At 36.8% G+C, this 26,897-nt stretch overlaps 1 protein-coding gene across 12 annotated transcripts in view; it reads right to left on the bottom strand.

The window, feature by feature from the left end:
* Positions 1–24,105, bottom strand: part of LOC18446016 (vacuolar protein sorting-associated protein, putative (DUF1162)) — a 64,046-nt gene extending 39,941 nt beyond the window's left edge. For all 12 annotated transcript variants that reach the window (XR_016048374.1, XR_016048375.1, XR_016048378.1 and 9 more), the window contains exons 1-7: positions 23,566–24,105; positions 21,348–21,438; positions 18,558–20,980; positions 17,346–17,460; positions 10,876–11,718; positions 9,339–9,654; positions 8,506–9,002 (exon numbers count right to left, since the gene is read on the bottom strand). Coding sequence is in view for 6 of the 12 variants with exons in the window: in XM_020674538.2 (XP_020530197.2) it covers positions 8,506–9,002; positions 9,339–9,654; positions 10,876–11,718; positions 17,346–17,460; positions 18,558–20,980; positions 21,348–21,438; positions 23,566–23,849 (4,569 nt within the window). In the remaining 6 variants the exon portion in view is untranslated. The remainder of the gene's footprint in view (positions 1–8,505; positions 9,003–9,338; positions 9,655–10,875; positions 11,719–17,345; positions 17,461–18,557; positions 20,981–21,347; positions 21,439–23,565) is intronic.
* Between the last annotated feature and the right edge of the window lie 2,792 nt (positions 24,106–26,897).

Below are 26,897 nucleotides of genomic sequence, written 5' to 3'. Positions count from 1 at the left end.
AAACAAAGACTTGCAACATCACACATTGAACAAGATGAGATCTACGGTGCTAGATCCATATTGTATGAGTACTTGTAGAGATCGGCGTAAATCGGAGCGCGAGTCTGAGTGGGAACAGCTTGATGTTATGCTCGATCGTACTTATGGGTTTGATGCACAACAACATAGACAAGAGCATGAATGCAGAAAAAAGTTGGGTAACCGACAACCCCAAAGCCGATGTGATTGGGATAGGGGAGTAAACCGAAATCAGTGTAGAGATGAGCAGAGAAAAAATCTTACCTAGTGTTTTAAAATGCGGTCGCATCGCCACATATGTGGCCGCATCATGCATTATGTGCAGGGCACCGCATCAAAATTGACTGCATATGCAGTTTAGAGAGATGCGATCGCATATGTGCCCAATCTCTCTGCATCAGAGTCGCATAGCGCATACACCACATCTGGCTGTATAATTTTTCGTAAATTTTTTTTAAAACAGTACCCCTCGGGGATGGGTAAAATGGTCTTTTTGACCTTCGAAATTTGGAGGAGAGGGTTTGGAGGGGTATTAAACCCCCCAAACAATAATTTCAGCCACATTCGTGGCGTTTTTGTAATCGATTGGATCAAAAGAAAAATTTGGACAATAATTTTTTTCGTTGAAGTTTTTCGATTTGTGCATTTGTTGATACTTATTGATTTGTATTTTTTGGGTGTTGATTTGAGGAAGTTAAGGTAAACTTGCGACGACAAATCGAGGGTTTCAAGGACCGTAGAGAAATCAACATTTGCTTCAAGTAACCGGTAACTTTTTTTTCCTTTTACAGTAATACTTTTTTGGGGGGCAATGTCATCTTTCCAATCTTCTAGTAATACGGATCTAGCTTAAAAATATGCCAAACTTAAAAATTTGAAAAATCGAAACTGTGTGATTTGTATGCTTTGTGGAAATACTTATATGGGTGGTATTTTCGGCAAAAAGAAGATTTAGCGCGTATTTCTGATAATGTAAGAGCATGCCCATAAGCTATCAAAGAAATATAAAGGAAGATTAGAGAACACATGGATAGCTTGAAAAAAGAAAAAGAGAAGAAAAAAATGAAAAGAAAAGAATTACTTGATGATATGCAATTATTTGATGTTGATGATGATGATAATGATGATATATCAAAAGTTGCAAAGAGGCAAAGGGGTACTCCAACTCCAATCTCAAGAGAGAGGGCTGTAAATATAGATGGTAGTGTTGGCAAAAGAACACCTCTTTAAGGGGCCAATGGATGTTTTTTTTTCACCTCTAACTACGAAATTATGGTTCAGGAGAGGAGGAAAAAAACAAAACAAACTACAATTGAGAATCGATACAAGAAAGAACAGAGGAAGTCGGTATGTAAGTATATTACAAAGTGGCTTTACATGGCTGACATTCCTTTTAATACTATAACCCTCAATAGCTTTGCATATATGGCCCAAGCAATTGGGTAATATGGCCCAAAACTTATTCCTCCTTCACTACATGAGGTTAGGGAGCCCTTATTGAAGGATGTTGTATTTGATGTTAACAAAATGTTAATTTCTCAAATAGAAGGGTGGCAGAAATATGGGGCCACTATTATGTGTGATGGTTGGTCTGATGGGAAGTCGAGGGCATTCATTAATTTTTTGGTTAACTGTCCAACAGGTACCTTTTTTGTTAAGTTTGTTGATGCATAAGACAAGTCACATGATGCTACCTACTTATGTGGCTTGATGGATGAGATTGTAGAGTTTGTTGGAAAGAAAAATGTGGTACAAATTGTCACTGACAATAGAGCCAATTATGCTGCAGCTGGGCATTTTTTGACTTTGAAGAGGATGCATATGTTTTGGACTCTCTGCACTGCTCATTGTGTTGATCTTATGCTTAAGGAAATGAGTACAACATCTTTATTTAGTGAGGTGATTTCAAAAGCTACGTCTGTTTAATCATACTATAGTCCTAACTATGATGAGAACTTTTACAAAGATGAGAGACCGGGTATCACTAGATTTGCCACATCATTTCTCACTCTTCAAAGCCTAGCTAAGCAAAAATGTGTCTTGAGGACCATGTTTGCTTCAACGCAATGGAGTCAAAGTAAATGGTCAAAGCATTGGGATGGGAGAAAGGTTAAACAAATTATTTTGAATATATCTTTTTAGAGTCAAATAATTCTTGCATTGGAGGTGGCTGACCCTTTAGTGAGAGTGCTTCGACTGGTTGATGGTGATGTGAAGCCCACTATGGGCTACATACATAAGGCAATGACTAGGGCAAGAGTAGGATAAACAATGTTTTAAAGGATCATGAAAATAAACGCAAGGCTATACTTGGAATTATTGATAGGAGATGGGATACCAAGCTTCACAGGCACCTCCATTCTACTTTCTAAATCCATCACTTTACTACAAGCACCCATCCATTGAGTCAGATCGTGCAATAAATGGTGGGAGTGAGACACCAAATCTACAACGTCTCGCTATTCGAGTATTGAATCTCACATGTAGCTTATCTGGTTGTGAATGCAATTGGAATGCATTTGAGCATGTAAATCCTTATTCCTTAATCCTTATTTCTTGGATGTCAATTTCAATTTTCAATTTTCTAAAATCTAATTTTTCTAATTTCAATTTTCTACCACAGCTCCATACCAAAAAAAGAAACAGGTTGGAGCAAAAGAAGTTGAATGATTTGGTTTATATGCTATATAATGAGTGGCCTAGGGAGAGGTATCAAAAGCGCATGTAACTCAACCCGTTTCGATTGTATGAAGCTGATGGTGATTGGACAAGTTAGTGGACCATGGATCAACGACTAGAGCGTATGTTTGAGGGTGAGGATCTTATATGGCTTGATGTCAAGCTAGCTACAGGGGCTAATGAAGAAGAACAGCCTAACACTAGAGCACAAATAGTAGAGATGCACATCAGCTCCAGAAGTCGAGGACACTGACTCAAAGGAGATCGAGTAAGAAGACTACGTAGAGGCCGCCAAGGATGATATTGATGATGATGCACATGAAGACTCTCAAATGACTTCTCTGATTGGTATTTGAAAAATTGAAATTTAGAATCTCACTCTCAAGACTTGAGAAATGCTAATGATTGTATTGACTCTTCTTGAGCTTGAATTTCAAAGTCTTTAATATTCATGGACTTTTAGTTTGTAGTATTTTGTAACTTTAAAGTTTGTGGTTGAAGATTTGTGCTTAAGGTTGTTGATTGTTGAATGTTTTGTAAAGCTAGTTTCAAGTTTCTAGTTTCTATTAGGGGATAATGGATATAGAATATCGGACAGCAAATACTTTTGGAGTTAATGAATAAACTAAATGCTTACTATCACATATATCACCTCCATATTTTATCTATGCATTAACCTATTTTTTATATTTTTTAGTATTTTGTTATATTTAATTATTTATTGACAGCATAGTCGCGATGCACCCGCATCTGGACCGAATCGGCCCCCCCACCGCTTTCGACCCCCTGGAGCAAGATCATCTCAGGCTAAGAGATTGATACCCTCCAACCCGGGGAGTTGCTATCCCTACAACAAAACCGCAACCTGGGCATACAAACGTAGATATGTGATTTCTTGATCGAAGAAAAAGCTTAAATTTGTCACTAGAGAGGTTGATATATTGACAGACACAAATTCTTAAATCTAAAGAGAAAAAGGTAGATGTATCTATCAGTTAACAGTTTAAAAAAAAAGGTCGATGTATATATAGATCAACCTGCTGAAAAAGAATAGATACTTTTGGATATGCCTAACATTGTTATTGATAGAAAGATGGAGGATTCTAAATCTGATAATGAAGAAATTCATCATTGCATCAATCAAAAGAAAATCTTCACTTTTAACATTACTTCTGTTGAAGATACTGTGGAATTTGCAAGTGATTCATTCCCCTATTGAACAAGGAAGGGCAATCCATAACTATTATCAAAGCAGATTGGGATTAGATGAGAAAACAGAAGTAGTTGTTTCTAATCAAAGCAAAGTGTCGGTAGTCAGACATGAACTATCTTTGTTGCCGTTGACTGAAGAGACTCCACCTGAATCTTCTAAAGAGGACGATGTGGTTTGATTATCCATCCAACAAATTATAAAGGAAAAAGTTGATGATATCCAGATTTGTAGTTGATGATATGGTAATATTAGTGCCAATGGTAAAAATTATGTACGCACAATTGAGTGGAGTTGTCTAGTAGAGGCGATGAGAATGATGCTATGAACATGAAGAGTTGTGGTTGGTTATCTGTTTAAAAAAACTTAATCATGATGTGTGGAATGGTTGTGATGAACTTGGATGGTTTGGTTGTTTATTAGAACCATGTCATAATTGGTGTGGTAACTTTGAAGTGTAAGTCCAGCAACATCAGGTAATATGGGAACTAATGGTTGCTATTGCTGACTTAACATGTTTAAAATATGTGAAGACTATAATTTGCTGCAGGAGTGTATCGACGTTTGGCACTGTTGTCTCCTCGCTACCAAAGGGAGACAAATATGTTTACATTAGCATTACTTGCATTCAAACTGCTCTTCCTTACTCGAATTTCAGTTCTCAACATGTTTTCTTCTTCTTTGCAATAAAGATGTGCACTCCAATGGATGTTAAAGTTGTATTTTCCTGTGAGTATTGGGAGCAGCTTAACTTGGTCATTGGTGTCCCTCATTCCAATTCATATGGTGGTAATTTTGGTGTTGTTAGTGACAACCAGTTTCATTCAACCATATGTTGCAGCACTACTAGCACAACTCGATTAATACTTTCTTTAAGAGGGTACACATAAGAAAAAACAAATCTATGAGGACAGATAAAGTTAAAAGAGACCCCATATCATGAGAACATCCTTGCTGATTTTCTTTTACATGTACATCGACTTGCTCTATTTGATGACTTTGTTTTTATTCAGGTGGGTGACCATGGTTCTTGGTGTTGGTATGAAACCATAGTACTCCTTGGGGAAGGTTGTTTCAGTGTCCTTGCTATTGACCAAACTTGTTTTGGAGTAGGTCCCTCAAGTGTAAACAATATTATGAGTCTTTCATTGTGTGTTAAGACTCTTCTTGTTTCTCTTGAAAGGCTAAAATATGGTGAAGATATTCTTTTGGTCAACGCTTCAATAGAGATGTGCAAAACTGGGGTTGATTCACTCTCTTGCAGTTCATGTCAGAGCCTATAATTGCCTCAAAGGGCTCACTTATGGGAAGCAAATTTGTGCACAGGTGCTAAAGTTGGAACTTGGCTATGGCCTAATTTCAACAAGTTATCTTCTCATTGTAAATTTCTAATTGTGAGATGGAAAGGGATGACATAACAAGTTTTAAGAGAATTTACCATGAAGGTTCAACTATATGTGATGAAGTGGTTCCAGATCTGGGACAAAAGAACCTTTTGAAAACGGTGCTCGAGTCCTATTCTGTGGCGGATTGGGACTGCACTTGGGAGAAGACTTCCTTGATGCAAGGTCAAAATTATTCAGTTAGAAGTGATGCTTCTTCTTCTTTCAGTGAAGGCATATGACTTTGAACTCCCAATCAGCAATTTGTTGCCCACTGTATATGCCGAAAGGATAACCATCGGAGGTGCATCTCAGTTGTTTAGTCTCATGCTTCACAAAGAACAATTGTGTGGGGACGTAGGGCTTCACCATCAACTAAGGGAGGATGATGATGCAACAACCAAAACCTCGAGACGAGTTTTTTTTCAACCTGGGGAGTATGATGCAAATCGCATCCAAGACATTCAAGAACTTTGTTGATTAAATTTTTTATTTATTATTATTTATTTGATTTTAGGGATACTGGTGGACTTCTTTTATTATTTGTTGGTAGTTTTAATTTTTAAGAATCACATTATCAGGGTTAAAAGTTGTCTCTATTTAATATTTGGGGTGTGGGATTCCAATTGTATGGGATGCTCTTTCCTTTTGCTATGTAACTAGAACTTAAGGAGGAAGAGTTAGGCTGACTATGGCGTGATTTGAATAGGGTGAAGAATACTTATTTTGGTGGGAGAGATATGGTTCCTTGTTTTAAGGGATCTAATAAGGTGGTGTATTGAAGATTAACTTACCTTTTTTTTTGATTGGAAGATCAAGTCAATGGGGGTAACAAAGAGGGGAGTCACGTGGCATGTGGTGGTTAATGGGATGGTTAGAGAAAATCTTAGAAATGAGCATCTAGGAGAGAGAATATAGGAGAGCTAGGAGAAGGGGTACGTGATTTAGAGATTGTAAGGAATATTTCCTAAAATTTTGTAGTGGTTTTAGAAAGATGTATATCTTTTGGATTTTATTTTTCATTGTTTATATTAAAAAGAAGGGGGACTAGGATATTTTCTATACATAATTTTATGAATGAAGATTCTTCCTTTGGCTTGATTTACATCTATTATTTCTTTCTCCATAGTTGCTGAATTTTGCTTGTTTTAAGATCAAAATGAGGGATTTAATTTCCCGGACTCCTTTTGCATTATTACATATAAAATTTTATGCAATTTGGATGACAATAAAGGGGTCCAAATAAATCCAAAACCAGGATGCGCTCAACTGTTGCAGTCTGCTGAAGACTGCTGCAATGGAGATTGCCATGAAGACAAAATAGGGAAAGTTAATGGCATCCAATCAAGACAACATTGTTGATTTGGACACAGGATTGTATCTGGGGCCTTCAGTAAAAATTTCATAAATTTTGGACATGATCAGAAAGAAGGTAGTATCAGTTTGCAAAAGGCAGTCTGTGAAGAAAACGTTCATGATTAATTTCATTTGGCCATGATTTTGATGCCAAAAATGCTGATATTTTTTTATAAAAGGTGCGAAAATGTCTTAGGATGTTTCTGCAAAAATTTCATTAATTTTACAGATCGCAAAGGTCTCCAAAAGAATCACGTTCCTCACACTGCCCGCTGTTTGAGGCAGAGTATATTACACAGAGTAGGCTTTACGAAAGACTTGATTGAGTCACTAATTAAGCAGAAATTCTGTGTGAATAAGGATCAAAGTATTAGAAACTGCAGCACAAATTTCATGATTTTTGGATACCTGTAGATGGGTCAATCGATTTTTTCTTCATTCCCGGCCAGATTTATGCAGCAGAAAACAGAGGCAAAAATAGGTTCTATCTTGCAAATTATTTGGGGGATCAAATGATTTTGTTTTGATCTGAAATTTTGTGGAGAAGTGTCGGATTCTGTTGGGAATCTCCAGTTAAAATTTCATAATTTTTTTACACCGGGAAGGGGGTCATTTGAATTTTTCTTCACTCGATGCCAGACTGCAGTAGCCTTTTGTGCCAGACTGCAGTAGCCTTTTGGGTCATTTGGAAAATGCTCCATAAACATCAGAAATGACGATTCTTACTTGCCAAAGATTATTCACTTGGATATCAAGTTTCACCCTTTATATAAGGGTGTGCTTCAACATACAGAAGATCATTTTTGGACATGATAAAGAGAGTTCCAGAACAAATTTGGGATCATAACTCAGAGGATAACTGCTACAACTTTGGAATTCTTACGGAACCCACTGTTTTAAAGATTAAGTTGATTAAGTTCTCAATTATTATACAATCTTGAGTGAATTTGTTAGCTGTGTGCTTTCTCTGGCTGATGCAGCTACTCTGATCTTTATACGAATTATGCATATAATCATCAGAATAAAGATGAGAAAAATCCTAAGAGATTAAGTCTAATTGTGCATGCCATAAAGTATCAATTCTATCATTTTCCTCAATGATTCATTTTGGAATAGCATGCCTATATCAACTTGAAAGAAATCTAAAGATACAACGCAAAAACTGGGAAGTTGAGGCGACCAAATTCAAGAGGACGGAAAAAACAAATGCCAGCTAGATATAAATGACAAGGAAAAATAGTGTTTCAAGGAGGGATGCACAAACAAAACTAGCATAATTATTTAAGAGCAAAGCCATGCGTACAGCATGCAAGAGAATGAGAAAAATGAACTCAAATTATCGAGTGAAAGAATAGCCACTTCAAAGTTAATCGCATGCTCATCCTCACATTTAAAAGTTATCAACATAAGGATTTACCCAGTGATATGTTCTAGAAGCCAGGAACGCTTTCATAATGTAGCAGACAAGCAAACCTCAACTCTACGCATTAGCATCAATCAATGGGGTCACGTATGACATATTTCTACCATCTCACACACAAGTCCTTTATCATTCAATGCATTAAGAATTAGTACCTATACATGAGATAGAACAACAACTACTCTGATCTCAATGGCACATACTACCAAACAGTTAAAAGGATTTACGGAAACAAATCGACCTTACATCTATGCCGTCAAAATTTCAATTTACTCAAAAGAAAAAAAAATAGAAAAGGAAACCACAGAGCATATACATAAGACCAGAGCAGAAAGAATTCTAAGGGTACAAGATATAATCTCAGTATCAGTTACAAAGTTCAATTGATTATAGCTGTAGCAAGATACAAGAAGTAACTGGAAGAGAAAAAAAAAGCATACCTGAATTTCAGATGTCGTAAATGCCAAATGGAGGCCAGAGAACGAACCACCACCAACCCATTGTGCCCTATATCTCAGAAGGAGGTCATGCATGGCTTCTGGTGGAGGTTCTTCAATCTTGATGGAAGCAGACATTTGTTTCAAGATATAATGTCCATGCCAAGAACCTTTTTCATATTTGCCACCATCAATTGAGTGCTCTCCCTGGGGTGCCAGAGGTTTTGAAGAAAATTCATCATCTACAACTTCCAACATACTTTTTGTGACTGGAGAAGTGTGAATAAGATCTCCACTGCCTTTATTAGACAATGAATCATCCAATGAGCCAGAATGGAAATGGGGGATTTGGACTTCACTTCTTTGAACATCGCAGCCCTTTCGCAGCTGTGGAGCAGCGATTGTGAAACGAGAAAGGTCAAATATCATTTTCCTTCTTAAATCAATCATTTCATGCTTTAGCTGGAAGTCAACTTCCAAAAGGACCTCCCAAATCCCAACTACAAGAGGCAAAAGAATAGGAATAAACAACATATATATTAAGTAGGGATTATAAACTATGAGACCATTTTATTTTTGGTACATAGAGGTCACAATCACTTTTAGCCATTGGAGGAAATCCAAAAGACGTAAGTGCGTCACAACATTTGAAAATTTTTATTTTAAAGTTTGTGCCCAAACAATGACACATACTCAGCCACCCGATTTCAAATCTAATGGTCAATGATGTTTGTCACCTCCTTGTATCAAAAGGAAATGGTCTAATTGTATACATTTCCATAAGAATATATCAACATGAGACAGTAGGAAAATAACTGTTCAGGGGAGTGGAGTACCTGATGAATCTGCAACAGCTAGCCCCAAGGAAAAAGAAGACACTCTAATCATAAAATCCTCCATAAATTTCCACTTCATTTCAGATTTTGATACTGCTGCTTCCATTGTGGAATCTGAGGAACCTTCACCTTGAATAATCCCAGTGTCAGGATAATCCATGATTTCTTGTGTCCCACTTGCTTCACCCTGCTCTCGGGATGGGTTATTTAGAGAACATGGAATACAGGACAAGGCATTTGTTATGAACTGATGGTACTTTCCCAAACAATTCATGAACATCACCAAAGCCTTCGTTTCAAGTACAATGAGGCCACCCTGCAGTAGGATCATGTTTTGAGAGATCTACTTTAAATGCATAAAACTGTTTGGAGATTCTTTCATGGCATAAAAGAGACAGATTATAAAAACAATAATTATGATGTTCAAACCACACATGTGGCCAAAAGAAAGACACTCCGATCCTTGCATTTATCATAAAAAAAACTGACTGATTATAGAACGATATAAAATAATACATTTGCTGGAAGGGCAATTTGCTATGCTCACTAGGAAAGGATACAGCTTCTTATGGAGAAGCAATGATCCCTGACAGTTGACTTAGCAGAATGTTGCCCTAGGAAAGGCCTTGATGGGAGCCTATTAGAGTTCATGGATCATGAGGAGAATAGGAAGCCAGTCAAATTTTGAGCCAAAATTACGTTGATGCTTCACTCAACTCATGCCATTTTCACCAAGTTGTAGAGTTTTACTTTAAACTCATGCCATTTTCAGTTGATACAGTTAACACATTCAAATAAATAAATAATATATACATAAATATATAAATATAATATATATATATATATATATATATATATATATATTTCTTAAGAGAGAATTTTATTTTAAAATTCACGAGATAGTCTCTAATTTATATATTTCTTAAGAGAGAATTTTATTTTAAAATTCACGAGATAGGCTCTAATTTATTGTTTCATTCAGTTGTATAACTTTAATTGTGGAATTTTAAGTATAATAATTACATTTGGAAATTATTGAGAATTTGGAGTTAATGAATCATACTCCTTTTCAACAAGCATATTTTATATCTTCAAACCTCAAGACATAACTGACAGTGTGAACCTAACATGCTCATGTGAATCACCCATTTGAAGTATAATACTGTAGTTCAGATCCAAGCAACTTCATCCAAACATACCAATGTCATACATGAGTTCCAGTATCTGTGGATATGCCCAGGCATTCAGAATTTCCTCAATTGTGTATTGAACTTCTTGGATAACACACATCACTCTATAATCAGACTAAAATATAGTAAAGCAGTATCTTGCAGAACAAAAAAAGAAAAAATCCAGCCTAAAAGTGGCATGGGGTGTTAGAAAACAGAGAAGAAGAGCAATCATCATGAAGGAAAAATGGTGATCGATACATTAAAAAATGGATTGACATCTGCATGCATGCAATATTGCAACATGGATAATCTACCCTGATAGCACGTATCCACTGAAGCATAGTAATTATATGCAAGGGGAGAACCTCAATATCACATGATAACGACTGAAATTCTCGCCCAACAGATAGTAAGACTTGAAGCTTATTCCAAGATGACGCTTCCTGGGATGAGATTTTAATAGAATTCTTCAAGGAATGATCTAGCAAGATACTCTCACCAAGTGTAGCATTTAACAGCAACCAACAAGGTGAATCAGGAGTTATAGTGGCAGAATCCCTGAAGTTGTACCAATCTTTCCAGCTGATACTAGAATTGCCATCTGTACTATTTATCGTTTCAGGAGATGAAACATAAATATCAGGCCAAGTATCCACAGAGAAATTAAAGTCAGATATGGAGAAATCATATATGATATCAGCAGATTGAAGATGCAGTACTCTCCCTTCCGCCTCAGAAATGCTTTGACATCTGAGAATCGCAGCTTGAATTCCAGATACATCAAAGAGCATGTGAGATGGACCTAGTTCTTCGAAAGATAAGTGTAAGCAGGATTTCTGAACAGATAATCCAAGCCCAAGCTCCGGTGCACTGAGAATGCCGTGTATTGCGCCACTCAAAGGAGAACTACTTGAAGCATAACCACCTTTAGTAATATCAGTATGCAAAAGATTGGTCCAACTGTTCTCAAGAACTACATTTATTGAGCTCAGCTCAAGAATAAAATCAACTAGAAAACTTGTATCCTTGAAAATGGAGATTGCAAAAAAATTTTCAGATTTTGATCTGTCCCTGTCATTTCCATTAGTAATGGCATCTCTTTGAGTTGATGAGTTGCCATAATCAGGAGATGCTCTAACTGGAAGGCCTCTTTCAGATTCAACAGAACAAAAAGCAAATGGAATGGCTGAAAGCATGCCTGAAAGTACCTGAAATAAGAACAATTCGCTCAGATTGCACTCATTAAGGCTCACAAAATGCAACTAGGCTAAATGCACTTATCAAAACCAACGAGAAGGCATCCTATTGCTAACAGAAAACGATAGCAATCAACTTGTACAACTGGAAATTTTGTGCTCGTATTTGACAGTCAGCAAGCAATCAGTAAGTAAATGGCAAACTAAACTATAATGATATTTTGTACGTCTCAATGGCATGTACCCAACAAGCTAACAGGAACAATATCAAGACATGATGCTTCAGCCCTCAAAGTTTAAGCTTCAAACGAGTGTAGGCCTCACATATATCACACGTACTTTCTGACAAAAGAAGATCAAATGTCCTTAGGAACCATGATCCTTGCTTATCCTGACAAGTGCATTTAATAGGTTGTTACAGCAATTTATTGGCATTGAAATATTGTAGAAGCATTTCTATTATGGCTTTTAGGAGTCTTTTAGCTGCATCTTAATTCAAATTTTTGCACAAAACATTTGTGTTGATAAAAATCAAGTGAGATGGAAAAGTTTTACGTCAAATAAAGAACTTGCTACTTTAGAACCTTGCAGCTCCCAAGGGGGAGAGAGAACAGCATAGCAGCTGCTTAGCAAAGAGCCTAAGAATAACTGGGTTATATATTGCAAGCGACAGTTCAATTCTCACTTACCTGGCATCAAAGTGGTAGGTAACTGAGAGATGTGATTGGTTTTCCACTAGGTTTGGAGAGAACAGTAGAGATGGAGTTTGTCATATTAAAGAACTCCCATAGTCACTAATTACAGGACTACCATAACCACTAAAGTTTGTCTAAAACAAGGGCATCAGCAAGAGGGATAGTGCTGGTCACTAGCGATCACAATGTCAGGAAACTAAAGATTAACTGGTCTATTGTTAAAGTATATTGGATCAATTTTGGAAATATTATAGAACATTGCACTTTACCTAAAGCCTTAAGCAAATTTGCTTCTTAGTTGTTGAAGAAAATTTTACTTTTCTCAGGATTGCTAGATCAGTCCATGCCAGTTCATCTACATAGATTACCGAACACGTACCAGCTACAAAATTTTCATTGGTTCAGAAAATATACATGCATGGGCAGCCAACTCAATAAAGCAAAACAACATGAAAATAAATAGAGGAGGCAATGGCAGGATCATCATGTCTTACACATGATTTTTGCAACAATCTCTAAGTTGGCAGCCTACTATAGCACAAAATATTTTAAAACTCAGTCAACTTGGCCTATCAAGGTGAAGTTGGATGGGATCTCCAGAACAAAGTTAGAACTCGAGATCAAAGTTCATGGTTCAGTCCAACCAAGTCAGACGAAGTGCACACAGTGTTTTAAAATGCGGCCGCATCGCCGCATATGCGGCCGCATCATGCGGGATGCGCTCGCATCCGCATCCCGTTCAACGCATATGCGCTTTTGACAGATGCAGCCGCATATGCGCTGCATCAGGCCGCATCATGGCCGCATCAGACAGCATCTTGCCCGCATCTGTTTCCACGAAAAAAAATTTCGATTTTGCCCCTCGAGGAGGGGCAAAATGGTCTTTTTTTTGTTCCAATGTTTAGGGAAACTGTTTGGGGGGTTACTATACCCCTAATCAAAGATTTCCAGCCACTTTTGTGGCTTTTTTTGCATCAAATCGAAGGAAAAAAAAAATTTGGCATCCAAATCTTCCATTTGGCCGTTGTTTGATACTTGGATGTTCATTTGATGCCTTTTATTGTTGATTTGGGGATGTTAAGGTGAATTTGTGATAAGAAATTGGGGATTTCAGAGGCCGTGAAGAAATCGAGCACTACTTCACAGAGTCGGTAACTTTTTATTCCTTCTTGTACAATAATACTGTTATACTTATTTTTGGGGCAATGTCTTCTTCCCAATCTTCTAGTAACAAGGATCCGTTTTGGAAATATGCTAAACTAAAAAATCCGAAAGATAGAAATTGTGTGATATGCTTGCTCTGTGGAAATACTTATATGGGTGGTATTTTTCGACAAAAAGAGCATTTAGCCGGAATTTCTGGGAATGTAAGAGCATGCCCACAAGCTACAGATGATATAAAAAAGGAGATTAGAGAATATTTGGATCGATTGAAAAAAGATAAAGAGAAAAAAAAAAGAAAAGAAAGGAATTACTTGATGATATGCAATTATTTGATGTTGATGATGATGACGATGATATGTCTGAAGTTGCTATGAGGCAAAGGGGTACTCATACTCCAACCTCAAGAGAGAGGGTTATAAATACTGACAGTAGTACTGAGAGAAGAACACCTCTCTCTAAGGGGCCAATGGATTCTTTTTTCACCCCTAGCCCCGAAATTGTGGTTCAGGAGAGAAAGAAAAAAACAAAACAAACCACAATTGACAATAAATATAAGAAAGAACAAAGAAAGTCGGTATGTAAGTGGATTGCAAAGGGGATTTACATGGCCGACATTCCTTTTAATACTATAACTCTGGATAGTTTTGCATATATGATCCAGGCAATTGGGTGGCCCAGGACTTATTCTACCTTCACTACATGAGGTTAGGGAGCCCTTGTTGAAGGATGTTATATTTGATGTGAATAAAATTTTGATTTCTCAGAGAGAAGGGTGGGAGAAATATAGGGCCACTATTATGTGTGATGGTTGGTTCGATGGGAAATCAAAGGCATTCATTAATTTTTGGTTAACCGCCCAACATGTACTTTTTTTGTTAAGTCTATTGATGCATCAGACAAGTCACATGATGGTATATACTTATCTGGCTTGATGGATGAGATTATCGATTTTGTTGAGGAGAAAAATGTGGTACAAATTATCACTGACAATAGTGCCAACTATGCTGCAGATGGGCATTTCTTGACTTTGAAAAGTAAGCATATGTTTTGGACACCTTGTACAGCTCACTGTGTTAATCTTATGCTTAAGGAAATGGGTACAACATCTTTATTTAGTGGGGTGATTTCAAGAGCTATGTTTGTTGTTAGATTTATTTACAATCACACCATAGTCCTAAGCATGATGAAGTCTTTTACAAAGAAGAGAAAATTAGTGAGACCGGGTATCACTAGATTTGCCACATCATTTCTCACTCTTCGAAGCCTAGCCAAGAAAAAAAGTGCCTTGACGACCATGTTTGCTTCAGAGCAATGGAGTCAAAGCAAATGGTCAAAGCATAAGGATGGGAGAAAGGCTGAAAAATTTATTTTGAATACATCTTTTTGGAGTCAAATAATTATTGCATTGGAGGTGGCTCACCCTTTAGTGAGAGTGCTTCGACTGGTTGATGGTAATGCGAATCCCGCCATGGGCTACATACATGAGGCAATGACTTGGGCAAGAACTGAAATAAAAGATGTTTTAAAGGATGATGAAAATATGCGCAAGGTTATGCTTGAAATTATTGATAGGAGATGGGATACCCAGCTTCACAGGAACCTCCATTCAGTTTTTTTCTAAACCCATCTCTTCACTACAAGCACCCATCCATTGAGTCAGATCGTGTAATAAATGGCGGGTTCTTAGATGTGCTGGAGAGGTTGGTGCCAGACAAAGATATCCAGGATGAGATCCAAAGCCATGAATAGATTAAGTTCAAGTTAGCCTTGGGAAACTTTGGGAGAGATATTGCCACTCGAAATAGGGACACTACAGATCCAAGTAAAGGCCAAAAGCCAAAAAATAATCTTACTTGTCTCTTACTTTATGTATAGTTCCATTGTTTATTTTATACCCTTAATTTTTAACTATATTCTAAATTATAAAATATTATACAGCTGCATGGTGGGCATTATATGGAAACGAGGCACCAAATCTACAACGTCTCGCTATTCGCGTGTTGAATCTCACATGTAGCTCATCTGGTTGTGAGCGCAATTGGAGTGCATTTGAGCATGTAAGTCCTTTACTCCTTATTCTTTAATCCTTATTTCTTGAATTTCAATTTTCTAATCTAAAATCTAATTTATCTGATTTCAAATTTCTACCACAGCTCCATACAAAAAAAAGAAATAGGTTGGAGCAGAAAAAGTTGAATGATTTGTGCGGTATAACGAGCGGCTTAGGGAGAGGTATGAAAGTCGCACGAAGCTCAACCCTATTCAATTATATGAAGTTGATGGTGATTCCATAAGTGAGTGGACCCTGGATCCAAGACAAGAGCGTGTGTTTGAGGGTGAGGATCTTACATGGCTTGATGTCGAGCTAGAACAGGGGTTAATGAAGAAGATCGACCTAACACTAGAGCACAAAGGAGTAGAGGAGCTGCTGGGTCTAGTTGCACTTGCACATTAGCTTCAGAAGTCGAGGAGGAAGCTGACACAGAGGAGACCGATGAAGAAGAATACATGGAGGCCGTCGAGGATGATATTGATGAAGCGCATGACAACTCTCAAAATGACTTGTCTGATTGATATTTGAAAAAATGAAGTTCAAATTTCAAAATTGACTCTCAAAATGGATGATTGTATTAAGTTATTAACTATTACCTCTTCTTGAGCTTGACTTTTGGTTCGTATTTTGTAATATCACTATTTTGTGCTTATGGTTGTACTTATGGTTATTGATGGTTGTGCTTAAGGTGCAAATTTGTGCTTATGGTTGTTGATTGTTGAATGCTTTATGAAGCTGGTTTCAAGTTTCTAGTTTCTATCAGGGGATAGTGGATAACTGGATACATAATCTCTGACAGCTAATAGTTTTGAAGTTTATCATTAAACTAAAATACCTACCATCACATATATCACCTTCATATTTTTATTCTATGCATTAACTTATTGTTTTGGATTTTTTAGAATTTTTTTACATTTAATGACCGCATCATTGCGATGCACCCGCATCTGGGCCACATTGCCGCATCGGCCCCCCACCGCATTAGGGCCGCATCCCGCATTTTAAAACACTGAGTGCACTTGATGTAGCTGAACATGTGCCATGTATACCCAATTTGATGGACATCCCACAAATTGTAAATAAAATTGACATACTACTTTGACAGTTTTAAGTGTTTCCATGCTTGATTTCACAATGTAATCCATAAATAACAAACTTCGATAGTGAGCTGGGCCAAGAACTTGTAAAGAGCCAAAGAATCCAAGTCAAAATATATTTTGATTTTTCACAAAGAGGCATGGATGAGCAGATTAAATCTTGGGAAGTACCCAGTTCGTTAACCAAGTTTAAAAAACTAAAACATTGAGTAGTGTTACTTATCGGGTAATAAAATTGATATAAGAGAAAAGGCAGGTGGGTAGATTGTGAGTTAGCTTGTGAAGTTGAAAAACTAAATCAGCCCACTGCATGGCAGCTTTAGCTCTTGCCAAGTCAAAAGTTTATTAAAGGCTGAGAATTAACATCACAAAACAAAGAAGCATACTATAGCAAAATGACAAAGTAATACTTCTTGATTCTCAATACAACATGAAATATTCCAGGACTTGTAAAGACTATCATATTAACTTAAAGAACACAGTCGGCGCAATAACAATTGACCTTAGCCATCAAAAAAAATGAAAAAACGAAATGAATCAATTACATTTCGATTGGGAGATGCATAATGAGATAGGAACACCACAGGTAGCCCTAAAAAGAACGACAGACAAATGTGTTGACAAAATCACCTGAATGCAAGCCAACAGCTCATTGATATATACTGTAATGGTCAATCCTGTCATCATACCACCCAATGTGATTGATAAGGCCCTTACAGCAGATGTGAGAGAAATAAGATCTTCTCTGCATAAAAAATGCATAAATTCAAATTTTCAAATTAAGACCAGAATATTAACTCAATGCAGCTCACAGATAATATGTCCAGCAAGACTTAAAGAAACCTCAGTTAAAAAGGAATCCAGAAACAAGGAAGCACAGGTAGGCAGGTTTGAATCATATGAAGCAAATGTTAATTCCTTCAAAGAGTAGAACATCACTGCAATGTGAAAGATAAGACATAAAGGGCAAATATTATACCATACCACTACGAGTACATGAATACGCAAATTATAGATATTATTCTTAAATCATCCCAACCAAAATTTAATCCTTAGTGGAAGTTGAATATCACTCCAATATGGTATATGCCATTATGAGTGTCAGAGGCAAACCAGTTCAATCTTCCAATAGCATCACAATTGCCAAATAGCGTACAACAGCATATATCTCATTTCATAAATATGACCAGCTCATAATGCTAAAATAATAGAATAACCTGAAATCATTTGTTATCGATATGAGTAGCCTTTAGAAACTTCACAAAGAAACTCAGTCTCTCTCACATTATACCTCCCAGTTGTATAAATCACTTTCTCAAACATGTGGTTCAGGAACCAAAACCCAGCTTACCCTATTAAAGGAGAAAGATAAGATATTTTATGTTAAGAACCTATAAAATTTCATAGGATTGGAAGGGCATTTCCTGATACGGTACATGCTCATAAGTTTCCTTGTAATAATAGCTACTCATGGTTCAACATCTGGGGATCTTTCTAAAAAAAAATTTCTTTTCTTTTCTTTTTTCTTTCTTTTTTTTGGAAAGATAGCTTGTAATTTCTAACAAACTTCAGAGAGAAAATTCATTGGCATCATCAGAAAGTAAAAAAAAAAATGCAAAGATATGTAAGCAGTCAACGTTTCAACATACAAGCCTCATGAGGTGTTTTAATATTGAAATTATGACACATTGAAGTTCAAGTGACATGCAATCAAAAGAGAAGAAGGTATATGAACTTCAACTAGATTCGAAGTATGCAGCATTCAAGATGCATATCAAATCGTGAAATCAAACAAAATACGTTATAGTCGATGAAATGGAGCAAGAATTTGGGATTTCCCACCTGTAAGTTGTTGACTGCAGAGTTATTGACACAGGATCAATGACTTGAAGTCTACGATTTTCTACTAGTTCCTCCATGAAAACATACACACCTTCCAAACTTAGGTGAGCATTATGTATCAGTCTCTCCTGGGAGTTATAACTGCCGTTTGAACTGTGTTTAAGAATATTAGCTAAAGGAGGCTTCTTCAACCAAACATATTCAGATGTTGCTTCACCCGAATGGGGCACATCCAATGCACATAAAAGCGTACTAGAAGCTGGCCAAAAAGCCAGTTCAATCTTTTCCAAACCAAGTGTGTATGAGTAGTTATCATGGACATTAGCAGCAAACATATCATTCATGGACCTCAATGATCCTTGTCTTGGTATAGAGATATGGACATTAGGGCCAGCTATAGCTACTCCAACCTGTACGTTCTTCTCAGGGACAAAGTGTGGGAATGCTTTCTTCATGTTATTAATAAAAGACCCATATTTTTGTCCCCACCAGAAAGAAGGTTGCCCATTTATATTGGTAGAGGAATGTGAAGAAACCTTCTCAAGCCCGCATCTTGTTGAAGTATTACAGAGAGCATATTTTAGCTGCATAACTAGCAGAGAAACAGAAGCCATGGTTGAATGATCCAAATCAAAATTCAATTTTCCAGCAGCCAATCCAATTTTCAAGAATCCAGAGCCACAACCATTAAGATATGGGTTGATAGCAAAAGCTTTTACTTCAAGAATAAGGAAAGGTTCTCGTGAACATGGTATACCTTTAGCTATACAGAAGTCGGTACTTATCTTCCAATCTGACCACATTTCACTTAGATGATTTTCCAAAAGCATGGTCCATGCATTTCTGAAATCATTTCCATAATTAATTGAATTACCTTTTCCCTTTTGCTGAACCTGTGGAGCAGGCATGCTCCACAATATCTTCTTGAAATCATGACCATCCACAACATCCGCCTCGAATTCAATACCTTCAAAGTTACCCTCTTTCTCCAACTGGTTTGCTTCCTTTTTCATTCTTGATGAAGGAGAGAATTGAATGTCAAATTGTCCATAGGTCAATGACAAAAAGTTTGCACTGTCATTCACATCATAAGACAAACAAAGAGAATTTAAAACAAAAATAACCGAACCTAGAAGTATTCCAGGAGGCTTATTCACTGCATCTGTTTTTCGTCTATTGGTAAGTTGTGCCCTATTTTCGTGAGAAATGCGAATAAAAATTCTCCCTATGTTGAGAGTGAAGCATTGTTGTGTCTTGGAACTCTCATGCCCTCTGACATGAGAGCCACTCTTGAACACAGGTGAGGGCATTTCATTTTCTAACCATTGATCATAACCATCATGACTTGTGAACCAAAGTAAACAAGATACAAATCTCAGTAATTTACACAATGTCGTGAATAGAAAGAAGAAGGGGATGTATATCACTCTGCAAAGGCATTTAATCAATGAGAAGAGGACCCCAAGAACACGATGCATGTTCATGATGTAACTGTTGCACATGGATTCTGATGTTATGTTTTTAGAATGTGCTTTTGCCCTATAACGCGCAACTCGCCGTGCCACTGCCACTGCTTCAACAGGTAGCTTCTTTTCAATTCCACAAACCTCCAACCATAAGCAATTAATGTAACGGAATGATCCTCTGTCTCTTGTGCACGTAGAGCTCATCTTGGTGAGAACAGTATCAGCACAGTACCCAACTTGCAACAACAATGTCTCATAAGCATGAACATAACGTTTCCAAATGATAACAGTATCAACCAATCTTTGAAGATAAAGCCTTGCAGTCAAACCGCTGATTCTACAAGCAGCTCTCTTCCACAGTTCCTTACCATTTATCACGTTCTCGACTTTTTCAGAAGATTCTGTGGTTTTATTGCGCATTGCTTGTCTTGAATTCCCTGTATCTAGCACCTCATAAGCTAGAAGAAGAACAAAAAGATCTTGTGGACAAAACCCAGAGCTTATTTCAGGGAAATAAGCGTGAAAGTCTCTCAATTGGAGATGACTCAGTCCCACATGAATTGAAGAGTCTCTGATATAAATTCTATGGTCACTACAACCGACTGACACCTGATCTTTTTTCTTCAAGCCAACCTCAAAACCTTTAACACTAAAAACCAGTGAACTGCATCTTTGAGGCAGTAAAAGAGAACAAAAAAGTCTTCTAAAGAATCTATGGTAGTCATATAGCTTACTTACCATGCTGACTTCCTTTACCCTCAGAAAAAGATCATGCGATGTATCACCTGCAGCTCCCATGGACAATTCATTTTTCCTGGACAATGGCAATTGGATACGAACATCATGAAGCTGCACTCGGCAATGCTGAAGAATCGCATTTGTCAAAGCAGTTGATAACCAAGGTTCTGAGTTTGTGGTAGTTGAAATTCTCCGTAATGTCTCATGCCAAAATGTCCCCTGAAACCCATGATAAGAGGTACTAACTTCAGTGAACTGAAAGTAAGCCAAGAAATAGAAAACTAAAATGAAGGAGATGGGGTGAGAGGCATTAGATTCAGATATACTTGTACAGAAAGCAGAGAAAGAGAAAAGGCATTCTTTTGTAAACAAAAAAAGTAACAAAGGATGCCAAGCATCACATTTCCCACAGTTAGGATTTTCAAAATTCCACAGCAGAGACCCAATCCTATGAGGATAAACACTCGATGCCAAGCTTTTTAGTTCATCAAAGAGTTCGACAAAGAATGACAACAACTGAAACACCATTGTCTGCCATTATGACAGCGTGATGGTGAGCTAAAAACTATCAGAATAATTCCAATACCTCAGGATCAAGGAGAGCAAGCATTTCCTTCTGGGTTTGCTCACTCCAACGGCCTGCTCTGACTCTTCCTCCTGAAGAGCTCCCCATGCCCCTAGAAACCCACAATAATAGGTCAATTACAATAACAAATAAATAGAGAAAAGTAGGCTGATTGCGCCCTTGCCTATTATTTGCGATTGCAGAACATATGTTCACTAAAATGGCAGAAAATCAGACAAATTCCTCAGTATTATGTATGATGAATATATTCACCACAAGGCCTTGTAACTTTGTTTGTGTAAAAGAAAACAAATTGATGAATCATAATCAGCTTAATTTTAAATATCATTGGAGATAGTTATGTGAAAATGAAAAACCAATCAAGAAGGGAATAGCTGTTGGGTTTTAAAGAACCAGTTAGGCATGGAAACAAGAACATAAAGATCAGGAGCTGCAAGAATAATGTACTAAATTGGCTAGAAAAGAAATGAACGAGTGGAAATCATACTACGAGCATGAGAAATAAAGCATAAAGCACACATACCACAAGAACACAAGATATATGTGGTTCACCCCCAAAGGGGCTACTACCATGGGCATGACGAATTGAAATTCACTATTCCGATAAGAGTGACATCACAGAATTTAAAACACAAAAAGGTATCTCTCTAACCCTCGACATATTGAATCAAATAACCTATTCCAACACTCTCCCAACCGACATTACTGGCCAATCTTCCTTCTCTATACCTCTGGCAATTATTACTAAACGCACCAGATGCAAGAGCAATGAGAAATTGAGTTTCTCTTTACAAAAGGAATAATATCCAAAATCTCCATGGGAACCACTTCTGTACAAGAAATAAGCCTCTCTGTCAACATGAGCAGTTGTGCCATTTCCCTGTATAGAAGTTTGCTTCTCTCTCTAAAAGGCTCCTTCAAAGACTCCCCCTTCTCTATGCAGGAGGTCCTTGCCTCTCTCTAGAGGGAAGTCTACCTTCTATAGACTCTCTCAAAAAACCCTACCTTCAACCTCAAGTAACCTATAACAAGAGATATACTCTATCCCATGATCTCATACCTTTAGTAAGTTCTCTAAGAAGATACTCATTCCCCAAATTAAGGATTCACATTCCCACGAGTATGAAACAAAATCACTCACAGTGTTGCTTGGGATTAAAGATAAACCTCAACAATACCTTACTCCACCATCTAATACTGTTTAACAGTTCCTTCCATTTGGGGTTAGATGATTGCATAGTAAAGGCAGGAAAAGGATAAATTAAAAGAAAATTCGGACAAAATTAGGAGAAATAATAGGAAAACAAGTAGAAAAACTAGTAAATGAGTATAAGGAGAAAAGAAAGAGATAAACAAATTCATAAAATATCCAGTTACTAAATTTATAAAAAAAAAAAAAAAGAGCTAAGAGTCAACTTTGAAATAATCTAAAATGCAATTTATTGATGGTAACATGCATTTGTAGGAGTTAAATTATAATGTCTAAACGTGTTAAAAAATGTTATTGACAGAAATGGCTCTCAGTTTTATCTTCCTTTTTTTTTCTAAACTTAGATAACAAATGTTGCTTTGATTGCCTCCTTTTCATTATGTTTAGGTCCATAAATCTAGTCCATTACAGATTCTCAAGAAAATCTACTGTATGCAATATCCAAAATGGGGCGAGCTTACCCAGATATTAAAACCTGAGAGCCAAAATTACAAATTCAAAAACCAAATTGTGCTAGCCCACCCTTTCTTTGATCTTGACCAAATGCTATGACACTAATCTTTGCATGTGTTTGCATAGAACCTAACATTGTTCTTAGCAAGGCTATTTTTCAAGGTTAGAAGGTCAATGTTTAAAGCTGAGAATGGTGTGCCCGCTCCATCTAAATTCAATGTTATAGCATATCACCTCCTCGAAATAAAGGCAGCACCGAGATCAATTAGTAATTTAACCATTCAATAAATTGAAAGTCACACTGATTCAAACAATTGAAACTAGCATAAGAAACAATGTTCTAAACACTGAAAATGTGACTAATTCAAACAAATGAAATTTTCATTAATTTTAAGAAATAGAAAATTTTCACTAGTACTATCCATGGAAACCAGCAACAAGAACTAAACCCCATCAATGGATATCTTCACTCATTCAAAAAAGCAGCCAAAATTCAAAAGAGAAAGAAAATGAATATCCATTAGGACAAAATAAGAACGAGTAAAATGAACAAACCTTGGAGTTAGGGTCACATGAACGCCATGAACTTCAAAAGTGAATGCATATCTCGACCATGGCTTAAGCATAAATTGCAGGTGCTCAATCCTTGCCACCTCAAACTCAACAGGAGAGTTTGACTCATTAATAACTCGATTGAGAGCAGACACATTCAGGAGAAGATTCTTCGCAGAACCCTTCGATTCCAGAAACCCTAATTTCAGGTCAAGCTCGGCTTCTTCTTCCAGCCATGGCCCCAAGAGAGAAGCCACCCTGGCTCTAAGTGCCTCATTGAGTACCATCGTTTATGGATAGCTTCAAAACTGGAGTAACAACTGGGTCTTGTTCTTCGCTTTCGCCATCAAAGAGCCTGAAGATTCACGATAAAAAGACAATAAATTTGTGAAAAAATGAGAAATAAACTCTTTGAAGCTTGAAGCGAGGTTTAAAGCTTAATGATGAGTCCCGCCTCTTCAAGATCAGAGACTAAAAGGGATTTCTTGTTTACAGATGCGCGCATATACACTGTGTAAATTCATTATTGTTTTCACCGTCTAATTGAGAGAAAGAAAGGAGATAGTTTGCGAGCAGTGTGTACACTATTGAGCAGTTACATGATTGCTGGGGACCACTCTTCAACCATCACGTTCAACCCAAGAAGGCGACGGCAATGGGAGCGAGCCCATGTCTATGTTTTTTCACTTTTTTTTTTTTTTAATAAGTGGGGATTTAAGCCCCTCCCCATTTTTTTATTAATATTAAAAAAAAAATACAAAATTTATGTTACAAATTCTTTTCAAAATTAGTTCCACCCATATCAACAGATATGAGAAAAGGAAACGGCACGAAATCCAGTGGCCGGGCTTTGCCAAACTCTTGGCCAAGTTGTCTGCCACTTTGTTGGCCTCTATCATAGTTGTGTGAGATGCTCCAAGATGGCCTCCAAGATTGTGTGAACAATTTAAAGCAAAAGTGTGAAGATTATCGGGGGAGATTATGGTGACCAAGAATGGAGTGCACCGAGATTTGTGAGTCATTTCTATTGCATCTTAATAGCCAGCTAGATAATAAGAGATGGGTGAAGATCTTGTAATTATTTTATATATTTTATTATATATAAACAATGTAATACTTATTATATATATTACTTGTGAAAAAGTTGTTCATGAGTCCACGGGTGCAAGCCCCCTTACACGCTGAATCACCAATATCCATCTCTAAGATGGACATTGTAAAAAACCCATGCGATTGAAATGAATTTGAGCAGTGTAGAATTTTTCTTTGAAAATATCACATTTTAAATATTAAAAGTTTCATTCGATTTTTCATGTTTATGATCATCTTAACCTAGATCGTGCATCTCTAGAATTTTGGATTAAGAATTCATGTTTAAGATAGATTTAAGTGGGGGCCGGTATGTAAAGTATGAGTAACTCATGAAGACCTCATTCATTACTCGTTGTACTCTATCTTGATGTGCAAGTTAACCCAATGGTATCCATACAAGTTGATATTAGTGAATGGAGAAACAAGTTTCTCCTTGTGCTTCTTTGTACGTTTGATTGTTGCTTACTGTTTTCATTTTTGTCGATTGATTTTGATATTGCAAACCTTGGTCCATCTCGGCTGAAATTACGAATTAATAAAGAAATATCATATTGTGTTATAACTAATGGGGTACACGATGTGATCACTTAATACTTTTTGACGCCCTTTGCTCATACTATGCAAAACCAAAACGGTGGTCCGTCGGCTTTAACAAAATGGGTGGTGGTCTATCGAAAAAACCAAGGCACCGATCTCAAAAGAAACATTTGGAGACCTAAACAGATTGCGTCCAACAGCTTGATGCGATCAAACCTTGACTCATTGTGGCTATCCCTACAACTCAGTAGCCTCTTTGCCTTACTTGGATCTTCCGTCGACTCGTAAGCTTAGTAAACCCTCTCTTCTTCTTTTGCTTCATTTGTACTAGGCTTTTGAAAAAAGAGATACGCTAGCTATAAAATTTGTTGGGAAAAAATATCCGAATTGATGCTTTTATTTTCAGTTTTTTTGTTGATGAAAATGGTTTGTGGGGGTATATTGATGGAACTTAACCATAACTTGCACCATCAAATATTAAAGAAACCCAACAATAGAATATCAACAATGTAAAAATTGTTTTATGGATCATCAGTTCTATGGATATAGACATTGGAAGGCCAATGAAAGGCTTTTGTACTACGAAATAAATCTGGGAATATATGAAAAATGCTTATAAGTAATCAAATCTTGCTACGCGATTCTGTACCGAGTATGATATGTGGGTAAAAATATCGAAAAATAATATGTTGGTTTTATAAACTTTTGAACATAATTTGAATTTGTGAGTATGAAAGCTATCACAAATGGTTGTTGCATTAAGAACTTAAAAGAGATAAATGATGATAGGAAAGTGAGGCAATTTCAAATGAAATTATGCCCAGAATATGAGATAATTCAAGCCAATATTTTGAATCGTGAAATAATACCCAACATGGATGTCATTCGAGGTGAGTTACTTCGTGAGGATACGAGAATTACAACACAAACCACCATTGAGAGAAAAAAGATATGGAGTCCGTCCTTGTAGGATAAAAGCAAAGCCATCATAAAAGGACTCATCTTGGTTCAATGTTATGTAAGGAGTATGGTTATATAGCATCCCATTATAAAAGAATTTTTTTTGTAATTATGTCAAACATCCTAAGCATATTATCACATAGTATCGGAGACCGTCCTAAGCGAGGCAACCGAGCATCAAATACAAAGAAACCTTTTTACTAGGCATACCAAGCTGCTAATGATGCATCAAATAGATTAATGGTTGATACGAGGCTAGAGATCTCTCCAATAAATACTATTCATCCCCTAAATACGACAAAGTCCAAGACAACAGTTTGTCCGATGATATTCGGCAATTAGCACGAAACTCTATGTCAAAACACCTATCTCTTCTGCTTTCTTTATTATGGGCTTGTCTAGTAAAGACTCTCACCTATCCCCTACTGCCCTTTGGTTTATTGAATCAGGTGCCTCTAATCATGTGATTGGAGTGCACATAAATCTATCATCTACTAAACTATACCAAAGTAATAATTAAATTCTCATTGTTAATAGAGATAAATTTAACATTATTGGTATTTATAATATCTCACTCTGCGTCTCCCCTGATGGTTATGTGATACAGGATTGTCACACCCCAAGAATTTACAATACTGTTATTGTTGAGATGTGACAGGCAAAACATATATACATCTATTGATAGGACAAATTTACAGTGGCGAGGTCTTACAAAGTAAATAAAGAAAGCTAGCACAACAACAGTA

This window comes from Amborella trichopoda, chromosome 13 (assembly GCF_054954075.1).
Source record: "Amborella trichopoda isolate Santa Cruz 75 chromosome 13, AtrichopodaSantaCruz75HAP2 v2.0, whole genome shotgun sequence".
Taxonomy (NCBI): domain Eukaryota; kingdom Viridiplantae; phylum Streptophyta; class Magnoliopsida; order Amborellales; family Amborellaceae; genus Amborella; species Amborella trichopoda.
This window is presented reverse-complemented; position numbering and strand designations above follow the sequence as displayed.